At 39.6% G+C, this 14,482-nt stretch overlaps 1 protein-coding gene across 1 annotated transcript in view; it reads right to left on the bottom strand.

Moving 5' to 3' along the window:
* LOC119415050 (adhesion G protein-coupled receptor L2) overlaps positions 1-14,482 on the bottom strand; it is a 93,347-nt gene that overhangs the window by 53,623 nt on the left and 25,242 nt on the right. The window contains exons 3-5 of the mRNA XM_037682183.1: positions 9,513-9,622; positions 6,527-6,541; positions 4,523-5,323 (exon numbers count right to left, since the gene is read on the bottom strand). Of these exons, the coding sequence (XP_037538111.1) occupies positions 4,523-5,323; positions 6,527-6,541; positions 9,513-9,622 (926 nt within the window). The remainder of the gene's footprint in view (positions 1-4,522; positions 5,324-6,526; positions 6,542-9,512; positions 9,623-14,482) is intronic.

Genomic DNA, 14,482 nt, shown 5'->3' with positions numbered 1-14,482 from the left:
CTAATCCTAAATTATAATGCTATTCAGGACTTGGTCAGTCTGCTTCTCTGCACATTAATTTTTATTTCTCACAGAACTGTCTCTTAAATCAATGAAAATCTTAGTGAACATTTGCAGTTGTTGTGTCTCTAGTATAAATCAAAGTGTGGATAACATCAAAAATGTCAAACATGCAACACATCAACTTTATGTTTCAAAAAGTAATGACCTCAGAAGGCAGCACATCTGTGAGATTATTCTGATGCCTCTGCACCACACAAGCTACAATTTTCTTTTGATTGCAAAGAGCAACTCCCCTCAGTAAGAGCTTTGCGTCCTGTGATAGCACTCATCCAGGAGAGGGCTGCACCAATTAGCTAGCATGTCTCTCAAGAGGCAGTGAAGTCACTCTTTATGGGAAATCTGACACCAAAGGCATACTGTTGCCATATGGTGAATATTACCTCTTGTATATAATGGGTAAGTTTGAGATCCAGCACTTGAAAAACGACTGTGACCAGTGTCAAAACAAAGTGCGTAAATTAAAACATGGCTAAAGGGGGACAGAAGACAAATCATCCTGCAAGATGATCAATCGACACAGCGGAGAAGAAGCAGAATGAGTTTTATCGTTTTATAGCCCCCTTGAGTCATTCCTGCGAGGAAGATGAGAAAAATATTAAAATGTAATCATATGATGAGAACTACGTTTTCTGGCTGTCCTTGATTTTTATAGCTCGTGCTACTATTATCATTATTATTATTATTATTATTTGCCAAATTACACAGTTGGAGATTTAAAAATGGTCTACCTGTCTAGACAGAGACCAGAAAAAAAAAAAAAAACATGATCATAAGCTGCCTAAATCTTGCTATTAGGGGAAGTGAAATGACAACTTGAAGTCAGATCAAGCTGCTTTAATTAGTTTCAGTTTTGAACACGAGCAAGTCTAATCCTCCCAGTATACTAATAAACAGACCCATGCTGCTTGCAGGAAATTATCATCAGTCGCTAAAATATTCAGGAATCCATTTTGACGCTATAACGTGATAAGCAAATTTCCTGTTGTTTATTTAATGCTTCTCTGTTTGTGGGCAAAACCGAATGAAGGAATTCCCATGTTTGTGTATTAGGTCATTTTGCCACAGATGAGTAAAGTGTGGCGTTACTTTATGTAAAGTATGTGTGCAAGTCTTTATAGATCCATGTGCGGCTCATTTTAGCTTGGTTCAATAACACTGTTGTCTGGAAGGACAAGACCCACAGCTGGTCTTTTACCTCTTTACCTGGAGCCACTGCTGGTAATTAATGACAGAGAAACAAATCCCGCAAGACATGAATTTTACATCAGGCTGTTTATGTGCGCTCGTGCTGTTCGGTGTGATTCAGGCTTACATGATAGGGACTTGGAAGGTAAAGAGCCACAAGACAATTCCTGTGCACAGTCTAATTTGGTGCTAAAGAACATATCATTATCCCTGAAAAAATAAAAAGCTGTAAAGGAATTATTGCCGGGCTGATGGCTTTATTGACATTTGTTCTTTAAAGAGCAATAGACGAGAAAAGCTCAGCCCGGCATATCTCGTGTCTGTGAGACGTAATTTATGAGGCCTGAAACTGAATACTGCGGAGCAGCAGGCGTAGCACAGTCACAACTAGACTGTCTGAGTCAGGAGGAGGGGACGGCAAAGCAGCTTGCAAAACAGAGACATGCATGTAGACAGGAAGATATATGTGGGGACAGAAATATACTCAAGCGCAAAACACTCTAAAACTCTCTGTCATGCACACCTATGAGGTCCACTCAAGCAGTTTCTAGACATAATCCAGCAAGCAGAACAATTAGAGCTCTTTGAAATCCCCTGACATGTCTACTGCAGACGCTATTTCGGTTGCCAAATATGCTTCAGAGGATGGAGCACGATACATCTATAAATGTTCTTTGACTTGAAGGCTCACCTGGAGGCATCCTACAAAGCAAAGCACGGTGAGATGCTATGTTTGGGTTTACCCACAAAATGACAACAGAACAATGTTTTTGTGGTATGTAGAATGCAAGATGCAATACAGATTTTTAATTCCACGCAGTGCTGACTTGTTGGTGAGTTTTACAAGATTGCTTCTGGCAGCTAAGCCTTTTGGACTAAGCTATCAATTTTGACTCTCGTCTTTAAGGTCTCAAATCGATACAACCTCAAAAACAAATTAATTTTCTCTTTTCTCTCCTTGTTACTTTGAAATATTCCCGGCAATTACTGACTAAGGAATCAGTTAATGCCTTTGCACAACACAGAGAATGCATTACAAATGTCTCTCCAAGTTTTGTAACTAAAGACACTGCGATGCGCTTCCTGTATTGGCATCCACTCCTTTTAGGCAGATGTCTGAGGAGGCAAACTCTCCAAGTATTGCTTTGTGTTCACAATGCATTAGTAAGTCACAGGCATGTCCGCTAAATCTGTGTGAACTGTTTGGTACAATAAGCAGAAAGATCAATACAGGGAGCGACCTGAGCAAATCGCTTCAACCGCGGCCCAAAAAAAAAGCAGCCCACAGTGTTACATACACCCAAAGACACGTTGCTAAGATCAATTATTTGCTGCTTTGATCGTCTTGCCAAAGCTCGGCTAATATGAACCCATAATCCCTGCTGTCGTTTCCACACCTCTCTAGTGTGAGCATCACAGTCAAGGTTGTTGCTTCTGATAGAAAAGGACACTGATTGTTGTCACACAAGCACTAATAAAGAGTGAGGATGCTCTAGATTTGGTGTTCGAGCTAACTTCGCTCTGTGGTCGATGAATCTTAATGGGTACTATTAATTTTCTTTATGCCTCGAGTTTCCCTCAATTTCAGAGTTAGACATTATTTCAGCATGATAAGGCTACCGTGCAGAATAGGTTGTTTAATTCAGCAGCATATTATGGGCAAGCAATAAATCCTAATAGCTACACAGTAAAGACGTTAGAGGTACAGATATGAAAAAAAAGAACAACAACTATTAAACTAGAAGCAATTATTTTCTGGTGCCCTTCACAGAGCTTGGCGTCGTGCAGCTGCTTGCCTTGTTTAGAGGGAAGAATATGTTCCCATAAAACATGGTCAATGAGGCAAGTTCTGAAGCAAAGATCTGAATGTGTCTCAGTGACAGAAGGGTAGCAGGAAACCAGCACTTAAGAGTTATAAGTGAAATCAACAACTATGTTCTGTTACTGCAGGGAGTGACAACACCAAACCTATGTGGCATTTATGTTTACCCAGGCATTACAGTTGCGGAGAGAGCACATTAAATCCTTCATTGGAAATGCTTTGTGATGGCTACTTCCCTCCTCTCTCCAAGACTCTTTAGAGGCGAAGAGGGTAATTATGATAATTCACTTGTTAATTACATTTACATAAATCAGAATGTGAGCAGTCGAGCTAGCATTTTCCAAGCTTGCTAAAATCAAAATTGGTAGTATTTTTCATATAGTCTCAAACATGCTTTTGAATGAGGCTATGGAGATTCCAAGGAGCAGCGGGAAAACAAACAGACGTGTTGACAAGAGGCCAAAGTTCAGGAGCACACAGACTCCATTGAAACACCAACCTTCCCCCCTTCTCTTCAACAGCACAAGTCAAGAATCAGATTTCACCCCGTTGGCAACCCCTCCCGAATATCCAGAAGTTAAAAATCATAACCTAATATGGACCAGCGCTCAAGGGGAGCAACATGAGCCTCCAACGTATCGTTGAGTTGGGTCAAAATTTGAGTTTTTCCACTTTGTGCGGAAGACTTATCCAGGCTGTATGGGATAAATTGGCTGCTGTTAGGTAATTAAACCCATTATCAGCCTGATGTAATGTCCCTGTCTAGTGACACATATGTCGCCTCTCAGCACTTCACAGATTAATTTAAGCCAGTTACTCGCCTGACAAGATTCCTCACTGTAATAGATCTCTCTTTACTACCATTTTTCTGCACAGATCCACCATGTGGTTCATATCTCACACACATTTCAGCCTTTGAAAAATATTAGCCAACAATAGGGTGGTGATTATCACCTCATCTGTTACAAAAAATGGCTTCTGCAAAGTTGAAAAGGTAACCATAGCAACACAACTTGAAATCCTGAGGCAGGGAGGAGAGGATAACCTCTGTCATACTGTGCGCAATCCTTTTTCGACATGTTCCCAGCATGAGAGGGAAGTTCAGGAGGGCATTGTAGATAATAGTTGTGGATAAGGTTTGAGATTGAAGAATTTGATGGGGTCCAAGCATCAGCTGGATAGAGCGCTTCAGTCTGCCTCGTGGTAATAAAGAGAAAGATTTTTTGTGGTTGTGCAACCCCACAGAGAGTTATCCCTTATTCCAAGGTGAATCTGTAATTTCTGCCTGCAAATGAGACCTTTCCCCAAGAATAACACAACCCTCTTTGCTTTATCACACCTGAATTGCATCCAAAATTAAAAGGCAGCCATCTGTGACATCCCATGCTGCTGCCAAACAATGGAGGAATTACTCTGAGACAATGGATTACACAGAAATGGAGCAGCACTCACCTTCGGCAGGATCAGGTGGCCCGAAGTCCAGGTCGTAGCGCAGGATGTAGAAGTTATTCCACACATACAGCTGGTTATCTCTGGGGTTATAATCCACAGCGGTGATGTACTGGTACTGGTTAGGGAAAAGGATGTCGGTGTATTCGCCTTGGTTTAGCTTGGTATTGTAGATGTAATCGATTTGGCTGCGACTGGCCTCACTCTCGTTTTCCTCGTAGGTCGAGCGGACTACGTGCAACACGCCACACACCATGAAGGCGTTGGAGGCTGAGCGCTTGTCGTACGCCGTTTCCCAGGTGCCCTCAAAGCGAAGCGTGTACGGGTTCAGCTGGCTCACCACTATGCGTCCGTTGTTTTGCTCTGTGGCGTAGATTACCCACAACCCCCTCTCATCCACCGAAAGGTCAATGTCCGTTTTGCCACCCCAGCGATAAGGGGAGGTATCATGATAGTTGGCATTGTTTACAATTGCTTCACCGCTTTTGATGCGTGTGCGAAGGTCAAACTTCACAATGTTACGAGTGCGTTCTTTGTTAAAGAAAATAGCACCATCATAAGCAACGAAGCCTGTCCCGTCCACTCGGTGCGGCAGTTTGTAGGTCGTCGTTTGGCGACCATTTTCAAAGTCCTCCAAAGAGGCGTACTCGATGAGGGTGTCAGTGCGGTATGGCGTCCAGGGCATGAAGAAGACTTTGTCTCCAGCCTGCAGCGGGTCTTTGCACCAGGACCCTGCTTGCTGCTCAGCCTCAAACACAAAGGTGGCAGCTTCTACGGCCTTCAGAGTCCCAGGACAAATGAATACTAGTGACAGAGAGGAGAGTGAAACAAAATACAACAAAACAAAATGTTAAAAAGTACAAATTTACACATTGAACACGCACAATTCTCGCTGCAGTGTGACTCAAGTACAGGACGAAAAGATCAGGGGCTGTGAATTTGGAGGAAGCTTTTGACAAGCTTTTGTACTAATGAGTAAGGGTGGGGGGGAGAGAAAACAAATGTACGTGTCAAAAAGATTACTCAGAATGAAAAATGTGAGGTTAATAGAACTTGCATCTCAAGGGACTGCTGCTACACCGTACCAGGGACAAAACAAATAAATCATGAACAAAAAAAAAAAAAAGAAGAAGAAAATATAAAAAAGTCCTGCGAATGAAAGACATGGGAAATGAGAGAAATAGAGTTCACAGTGTTTTGTTTTGTTTCTTTATAAAATACCAGCCTGTCTCTTAAGTCAAATGCCACGTGAACAGCTGGGTGTATGGACACACGGCACATGCATTCTCACATGACTGGGGTCATAAAATGAGAAAAGGGAACAGACTTCACATCTTGTGATAAGAGTGAACAACAGGTTGTCAATGGTGGTGAAGGCAGCAAAGCAAAGGTAAAATGAAAGTGGAGGTTGGGGAATAGATAGAACAACAGTGGTAAAGGATTTTCACTACTTTCTGTGGTGAAAGACAATAGAAACCACTGATGGTTGAGGGAGGCCGTGGCAAGGTTCCAATACAAATGAACTAGTTCTGGGTAAACAAAGAAACAGAAAATTTTAGTTTTCTTTTAAAACATATTTTTTGGTCGATGCCAAACTCACTCAGCCATCATTGCTATTTCACATCACGTGCTATGGGTACAGCAGAAGTTGGGCCAAGCAAACTTAGACTGAGCCAAATTAGGAGTATCCACACAACTAGTCATTCTTCAAGGGGTTAATTGCTACAAGAGGGTCCCAGGAACAACACCGGACACTTTGGTGTTTTCTTTCATATTGCATAGGAAAACTTTGTTTGGCAACCACGGTTGTCATTTGAAATTTCGTACTGCAAATTATTTGGATTCCATGGGCGCAAGCCATCCTCCTATCGGGTTTACGATGTGACAAGAAAGGTAATCAGGAGGGGAGGAGTGGAGGGTGGGGTGGACGTGAGGGGAGCTGTACTCAACACCACAGAACAAGGAGTCGAAGGAAGGGGGGAGGGATGGACCAGACCACTCATTTACCTTTTTGCTCCACTTCTATTTCAGGCATTGGAAAAGAAAGCAAAAAAAGAGTGCAAAAAGGGAGAGAAAGGTTATCATGAGTTAGGCAGTAGATACAGAGAAAGAGAAATAGTTGGAGGGTATGACCATGAAATGAATTGCGGAGCTGGTTGGTGTGGAAAAGCTAGAAGGAATTGAAAAGAGGTGTTTGTTAGTGAAACGGCATCTCATCCTAGGATATAAAAACAGACAAGTTATAACTAGAGTGTGGTGCTCTCTAAGCTTTTCATTAAACTTTTCATCCTGATCATCTTTATCTGTTAATAAAATACCACAGTGGCCGAACAAAAACAAAGCAGAACAAACCCCTCTCAGAATTCTTCTCCTAAGTGCCAGAAGGGGGGAAAAAGTAGCACAAAGTCCTATTTAGATGGATAGCGGAGGTAGAGAAAAAGGACAAATCTTTTTCTGGCATGTATTGGCTGAGGATGGAATTTGTTCAGACTTTCTAAACACAAATCAAAACTCAACCCTATCGCCCACACACGTAAAACATGACACGGTGCTAACATTACAGACCTGACTCGTAAATGAGCCAATGAGAGCAACAGCACATGAGATGACTGATGGATAGTCAGCCTAATATGGAGTTTCTTTAGTGGGCTGTTGCAGCTGCGACATACTGCAGTGAGAGCGGAAGAGACTGGAGACAGTAAGTAAAATAGATTGAACGTTTGGGGGGAAAATGTGAGCAAAAAGTTAGTCGGAGGGAAACAGAACAAGAGGTGAAACGAAGGTCTGTTTGAAAGAAAAGAAAAAGGTTTTATTTCTGAAAATGTTTACAGTTCATCAATTTATATATACTGAGTACTTTCCCAGGCTGGAGAGGAGCCCTGAACTGCACTTATAAACTACTTTAAACCCCCTTTTAAGGTAGATTAACTTTTAGAACAGTGCTGGATTTAACTAAATTTGCAGAACATTTAATTAAACAACTTGAAGACTAATAAAGATTTATGACTTAGTGCAAGAATTTGGTTTAGTCTGCGGGACAGATGCAGACTTATCTTAGAGTTTTTAGGATTATTTTCTCTGGCTTTTATGAAAAATTTTGTTTACACAAAAATGAGCAAATACACTGTCCTGGTGAGACCATTCAGTCTAATTTCAGCGAAAGAAGCTGTAAGAAGTATCCAAAATGTCAGATGACAGAAATTCATCTAGTCGTGCAGATGGTTTTAGTTCGATTTGTCTTGTAGAAAAACCCACCTCTCAGATTTCTACCACCTCACAAAAATGGGAAAAACAGTTGTTTTTTTTAAAGGAGGAATAAATGGACTTTCCAGTGTAAACCGATCACAGCAAAGTCTGGATTATCAACTGAAACAGCATTTCTGTTAAAAAAAAAAAAAAAAAAAGTAGCCATTGAGAAACTCATTTCAGATGATATGAACGTGGCAACCTATAAGCAGAAATAAATTTACTGCGGTTGAAGCAGGAGTCTTGGATGAACAGGGACAGGACACATCTACAGCCTTTTATCACATCCAAATCCCAAATGAAATCCTTTAGTAGAAATTAAATCATCTGGAACTCCTTCTTGAAGCCGACTTTGCTAGTATTTAGTGATCAGAGGTAAAATTGTAAATGACTAACACATAAAAATCTAATTTGTCACCTCAACTATAATAAAAAAAAATACAGTTTGAAGTAAAGAAATATTACGTGACTAACTATGAGACGAGACGTGAATGTGCACACAAACGGCAATTAAAAGACCAAAACTACATCTGAGGAGTTTGACACAGTTGTGTACTTCTGAATGCATCTTAAATAGGCGCAAAAAGCACATTAAAGTGACAGCAGTCACAATTTTTGATCTTACTGGTGGAGATTTATAATCAATTAGCCAGAGTTAATCATCTGCGATTGATTCTTGGCATCTCAGCAGATGCTGTGCTTTTCTACTACCGTCAGTGAATTTGGTGTGAACTCGTTTGGTTGTTTCAACTTCTGTGTGTTATAGTTGACGGTGATAAATTGAGAAGTGGTTAAGACTAACGTGAAAAAAAAAAGACTGAAAGGAACAAAAACAAAACCAGTAACATTTGGTGGATGAGAGGAGTTTTCAAGAATGTTCTTCAGTTTGACACTTCCTCATTGTTTTTTCATGTCGGGAAGTGTTGGGCATGTTTTGTTTTGTTCGCAAGAAGTGGAAACAGTTGGTCAGTCGGAGTTTGATTTCAGCTAATAAGAATTAAAAAAAAACTTTGATGGTTATAAAGTTGCTTGTTGATCCAGATTTGAAAATGATAAATCATCTCAAGTAACATATTGCAACTTTTTAAATTCAACTTTCCATCAAGGCAAAGTGAGACTAAAAACCTTTTGGAAAAAAAAGTTAGTTTTGAAATTTAAAGCATCCATAAACTGTTTTTATTCTTAGCAATGTTTACTAAAATATCCATCCTTCCATGGATAGATGGACGTTTACAGAAATATCCAGCACTTATTATTATCATTACTAAACAGACAGCGCTGACTAAACTTGAGGAAAATGTTACCTGAAAGTAATAGAGAGAGAAAAGTTTAAACATTTGTTTGACACTTTGTTGCTCGGTTTCTTATTATTGTTTTTTCTCTCACTAATCCAAATCTGTATCCAAGACCAAACAAGTGTCTCACGTACAAAACAGTAATAATAATCATCATCATCATCATTAATCTCTGTGCATGACTAGACTCCATTAAATGTAATGAAGAAATTGTACTTTTACTATAATTAGGGTAAAACGAGTGTCAAATGTCAGACAAACTTCACTTTTTTTTTACAACGCGTCATTATTAATGATACATTCACATTCCATATCCATGATCTGCAGCGTCGTCTGTCAGAGCTGAGGAAAACGTTCAAAAGCGGAGAGAGAGAAAGAGGCTGGAAGTCACATGAGACACTTTGAAATCACACAACAAGATTTCAGTATGAGATTTGGATGGCGATACTTACTATAGGGAACACACTCATACTGGACCTCTAAGTACTTGTAGGTGCCAGGGCATGGATCAGGAAAGACATCAGAGCCAGTGACAACCACACACTGCGTACGGTTGTTGCACCTAGGGAACAAAAAGATTGACCAGAAATTTCGTCATGACTCCCCACAGCAAGAGCACTTGGCAGAGACAACATTAATGACACAAAGGAGGGGAACGTTCCTTGATACAGCCACACTGACATTGATGAAATCCCAGGCAGGACTGTCACTTAACGCACTCTAGTTTTAAACCTTGGCAAACGGGGAGAGGAAATGAAAGCATTAAAGGCGAGTAAATGAAGGTGATGGGATGAATGACAGAGCCGGAGCAGCTAAAGGCATGTTAGGAATTACTGTCTTCGGGCCGCTATTGAAAGAGAGGACATTCATTAAAAGACACACAACAGGTGGTTGTGACATGCGGTGGAGACTGGAATGGGTGGCCTCGAATATTATAAAACAGTTCCTCTGCATGTATGCCCAAACAAGACGTGAATGTGTCAACTCCATGAAAGGTTATTTGCCTACCAGTATATGTTAGTCCCTCAGTGGATTAACAATCTGATGTGTGAAAAGCAGAGATAGCGTGTTTCTGTGTGTATTTGGCTTGGCACATGTTAGTGGGTGCTAAAAAGGGTCTAGTAAAGAAGCAGCGGGGACAAAAAAAAAATCCAAACAATTAAAATAAAAAGAACAGAAGTTTGCTGTAAATACTGTATAGGGTGAAATTGGCTCCACTTGAATCAAGCTTGCTTCAGGCAGAGGGATTGAGAATGATGTCAGCAAGAGAGGCAAAGGAGAAGAAGAAAGAAACGAAAAACTGGCACCGAAAAAAGAAATGTTCAACTGTGTGCAAGCTTGAGATAAATACTAGAAGGTCAAAAGCAGAGATGCCAGTTGGACATCCATTTTTAACACTCGACAATTGGAGATTCAAGGCTGCAAAAAGCTGAACAACAAAAATAAAAAAAGATGGGACTGAAGCAAGATGCTAAAGTAATAATAATAATTTTTAAAAAATGCTGTAAATGCATAACCATTATAAAACTTTACTTTGTAGTCTGCCCAGCAACACACTCCTTTGAAACAAATGGATTATCAATCATAGCATGTTGATAAAAATATTCAAAGTCGTAAAATGGACGTAAAGAAAGAGCAACAGCTTTATCAGCTATGGCTCAAACTTCAGTCACAATACGATGCTTCACTTAGTAGATTTACTTTTGTGGCTCCAGCACTGCAAAGACTCGCCTCAAGGAAAATGGGTCACTGCATCAAAATGTGACCTGACTGACAGCAGGCGAGACCAACGACATCACCTCAAATGCACCCAGAGACGCTCTAGTGGCAGAGAGGAATATTACTTTATTGGTATGATCTGAAATATTAGAAGTTTAATCCTTATCTACTCATTATCTGCTTGTTTGACATCACTTGACTGCATATGATCAGTCTAATTCTGTAATAAGTTTTATCAGTGGAAAAAAAACTGTTTGGTTTTTAGAACTAACAAAAAGGAAATGTTCATTAAAAACATCCGTATTAAACTTCATCAATGACACAATTTTTCTGATTTAAACAAGTTTTTTTTTTCTTTTTGTTTCCATCCATCCATCCATCCATTTTTCATTTCCTGAGCTGATCCCTTTGTTCAGCTCAGCAGTCATTGTGTGAGAGACAGAATACACCCCAGAAAAGACCGTCCATCACAGGGCCACACACAGGAAAAACAACCATTCACACTCGCTCACACTTCGGGACAGTTTAGAGCGGTGCTTCTCAAACTGGGGTCCCTGGATCCCCCGGGGGTCCATGAACCAGTGCTTGGGGGGGGGTCCGCAAAAACAAATTATATTTTTAACATTTTTTTTACAAGCATGTAGATCAGAGCTTTTCAACTAAACTGCTCCGGGGGCCACAGTTTCTGAAAGCCAGCAGCTCAGGGTCCGGACATCCAGTGATTAAAGTCATTCTGTAAATAAACCAAGTTCTACAATGATCTGTTACATTTTAAATGTGTTAACTTTACTGCATTGAATCATAAATGCAATAAAACAGAATCCAAAACCCAAACCCAGAACCCCCCCGCCGAAAAAAAAAAATATATATAATTTTTTTTAATGAAGTGGGCTGGATTGAAGTCACCCGTGGGCCGCCAGTTGAATAGCCCTGACGTAGATATTTAACAACCTGTTAAAATACACCAAAATGCAGGAAATCACATCTACTTTTTTCAAAATTTTCAGGGGGAGGACCCCAGAACACGATCCACCTGCTATTTGCATTCCGACATCAGTTGGTTTACAAATGAAACCCTGTTACTTGGTATGACAGCTGCTGTTATGATTCTGTTCAGTTTTATGTAATAATTTGAAAAAGTAATACATTTATTACGTTCATTATGTGAATAGGTAAAGTTTTAAAGTGGTTTTTGATTCTGTTAACTGTCAATTTTGGAAGTAGAAATTAAAATTCTGTTAATTAAATGTGCCTTGAATGAAAAATACCCCATATTTAAAAGTATAAAAATTGCATTAACACTATTAAAGAACAGGTCTTAAGTACCGTATGTATGTTACGCAAATATTTCCGCTGCGTTCAAGAAAGAAACTGAAGACAATTATCTAATAAACATGAGGGCTATGAGGGGGTCCCTGAAACTTTTTCTCCTCTGTAAGGGGTCACTGAACCCAAAAAGTTTGAGAACCCCTGATTTAGAGTATCCAGTAAATCTAAGATGCATGTTTTTGGTCCGGGGAAAGAAAACCAAAGTAACTGGTAAAAACCCACACGAACATGCAAACTCCTAACAAAAACTCAGGAAAGTGCAATTGCAACTTTTTCACTGTGAGGCATTAATTCTAATAACTGCACCACAGTGCCTCCCTGTTTGGTTATGGTACTTGCCTTGATGAAATTCTAGTGATCATGTCACACAGGCACTTTACGAAGCTGAATGACTCTCTGACGCCAATACAAAAGAAAACATTTGGGCACATTTGGGGAAACCTGATAATGATTCACTGACATTTTAGCTCCTTTTCCGGTCTCTATCAACTTAATAAGGAAATATTTCCATTTGTTAGTTCTCTGTTGAGTAGCTGTTTAACAGGTCGTGTGCAGCTAACTGTGAACTGTGAGACCAAAACAAAACTCTTTGTTTGCCAGGCAAAAATAAAATGAACAATGCAAAGATTTAAAACATTAAAAAAAAACAAAGTAGTTCAGGGCTATTCAACTGGCGACCCAGGGGCCAAATCAGGCCCATGGGTGTGCTCAGTTCGGCCCACCAATGGGTTAATTTTTAAATAAAACTCAATTTTAAATAATAAAACAACCTCACTTAATGACAATAACTACTGGATGTCTGACCCCTGAGCTCTTGGCTTTCAGTAACTGTGGCCTCCTGAGCAATTTAGTTGAATAACCCTGAACTAGTTGGAGCATCATATTATATCATTTGATCTTTTGTAGGTACAAAATAGGATTGCGCGATATATACGGTATATACGGTACACGGTAGAAAGGATAGAGATCTGTCTTCTACCAGCTAACTGCAGTAATGCTGTGTCTGATGTAAAATCAGATTTGTCAGATTTAATTGTTCCTTTTTTTTTGTTGAAAACTGTGCGTAAGTGGTGTTAAAGTATTTTCTTGGAGAGCTAAGTAGCGAAGCTACAAGCGCCAGCTTGCCGTAGTGTTGCCATATTCGGACGCATGCGCAAAACGCTGTGTTCCATCGAAAGTTTTTTTTTGTTGTTGTTTGAAAGTTAAAGTAAGCGTTAGTGAGCTTTAGAGAAACCTGCTCTCTGATCTGTGAAAAGAATGCTGTGTTGTGTGATTTTACTGCGAGACCCTCTGGTCAAAGCCACAGACTCATTTTGTGTCAGCTCTCCGTTAAAGTGGAAGGAGGCGCCCACTAGAGGTTTGGAGGGTGAAGTGTTTCAGTGTAAAATGCTGCTCTATTGTTCATTTCTTAAGTGAGAATACTGGAAACTGTTAAGAGTTAACAACATATTCTTTTGTTTAAAGCATATGGCTAAAACTAAGTTTGATATATTTTGCACTGTTTTGCACTACAAAAACGAAGCCTAATACTTGATTTGTTTATTATTTAAAAACTCTCTGGACCTAGTAGTGGAGTTTTCTTAATTCAAAATATATGATGGCCAAAGGACACCCTACGCTTTTTCCCCCATTCCTATTGCAAGTTTTATACCAAAAACATATCGTGATATATATCGTTATCGCCACCCAAAACAATACATATCGTGATATGAATTTTATGCCATATTGCACATTCCTAGTACAAAATATTGATTTGTGTACATTACCTTAAAATAAGGATCAAAATACCTTTTCCAGCTCTGTTAACTCTTATTAGCATTACAGAAGAAACTGTTATTGCTTATTGTTTGCTATTCTGACAGTTTGTATGAAATTTGTTCTGCACAACTTGATGGCAGTGAAGTGTTTTGACCAGCAAACGATCAGTCTGTTAGTTTTAAAGCTTTTAAAGGGTCAGAGAGGAGGACAGAGTTTAAACAATATAACACAATGTATAAAAAGTACTAAATGTATTTTGATCATAATTATTTACAAGTGATTTTTTTGTTTGTTTCTGCAATGGTTGAAAGATGGAATTACAAAAGCAGGCAAAGGTCAAACTTTTGTTCTCAGCGCCACTTTAAAGGAATGTTTGGTTGAATATTAATCAATGTGGGCCTCCTTCATCACTCCAGTCCCACATTCTTTTCAGCCGCTGTTTTATCAACAACTAAACACACTTTCCTTAACTATACATTTGATATAGCGATTGCACAAAATCAAGCCTTTTGAGTCCTGTCTAGATGCTTTTGTTGGGGGGATAGAAACGCACCGCTGATTAATGTTTTCTGTTGCAATTTCTAAACCAACAAAACTGCCAGTCTGTGAAGCAGAC

This window comes from Nematolebias whitei, chromosome 9, assembly GCF_014905685.2.
Source record: "Nematolebias whitei isolate Nwh7 chromosome 9, NemWhi1, whole genome shotgun sequence".
NCBI classification, from domain to species: domain Eukaryota; kingdom Metazoa; phylum Chordata; class Actinopteri; order Cyprinodontiformes; family Rivulidae; genus Nematolebias; species Nematolebias whitei.
The sequence above is the reverse complement of the archived record's forward strand: the minus strand, read 5'-3'. Positions and strand labels throughout refer to the sequence as shown.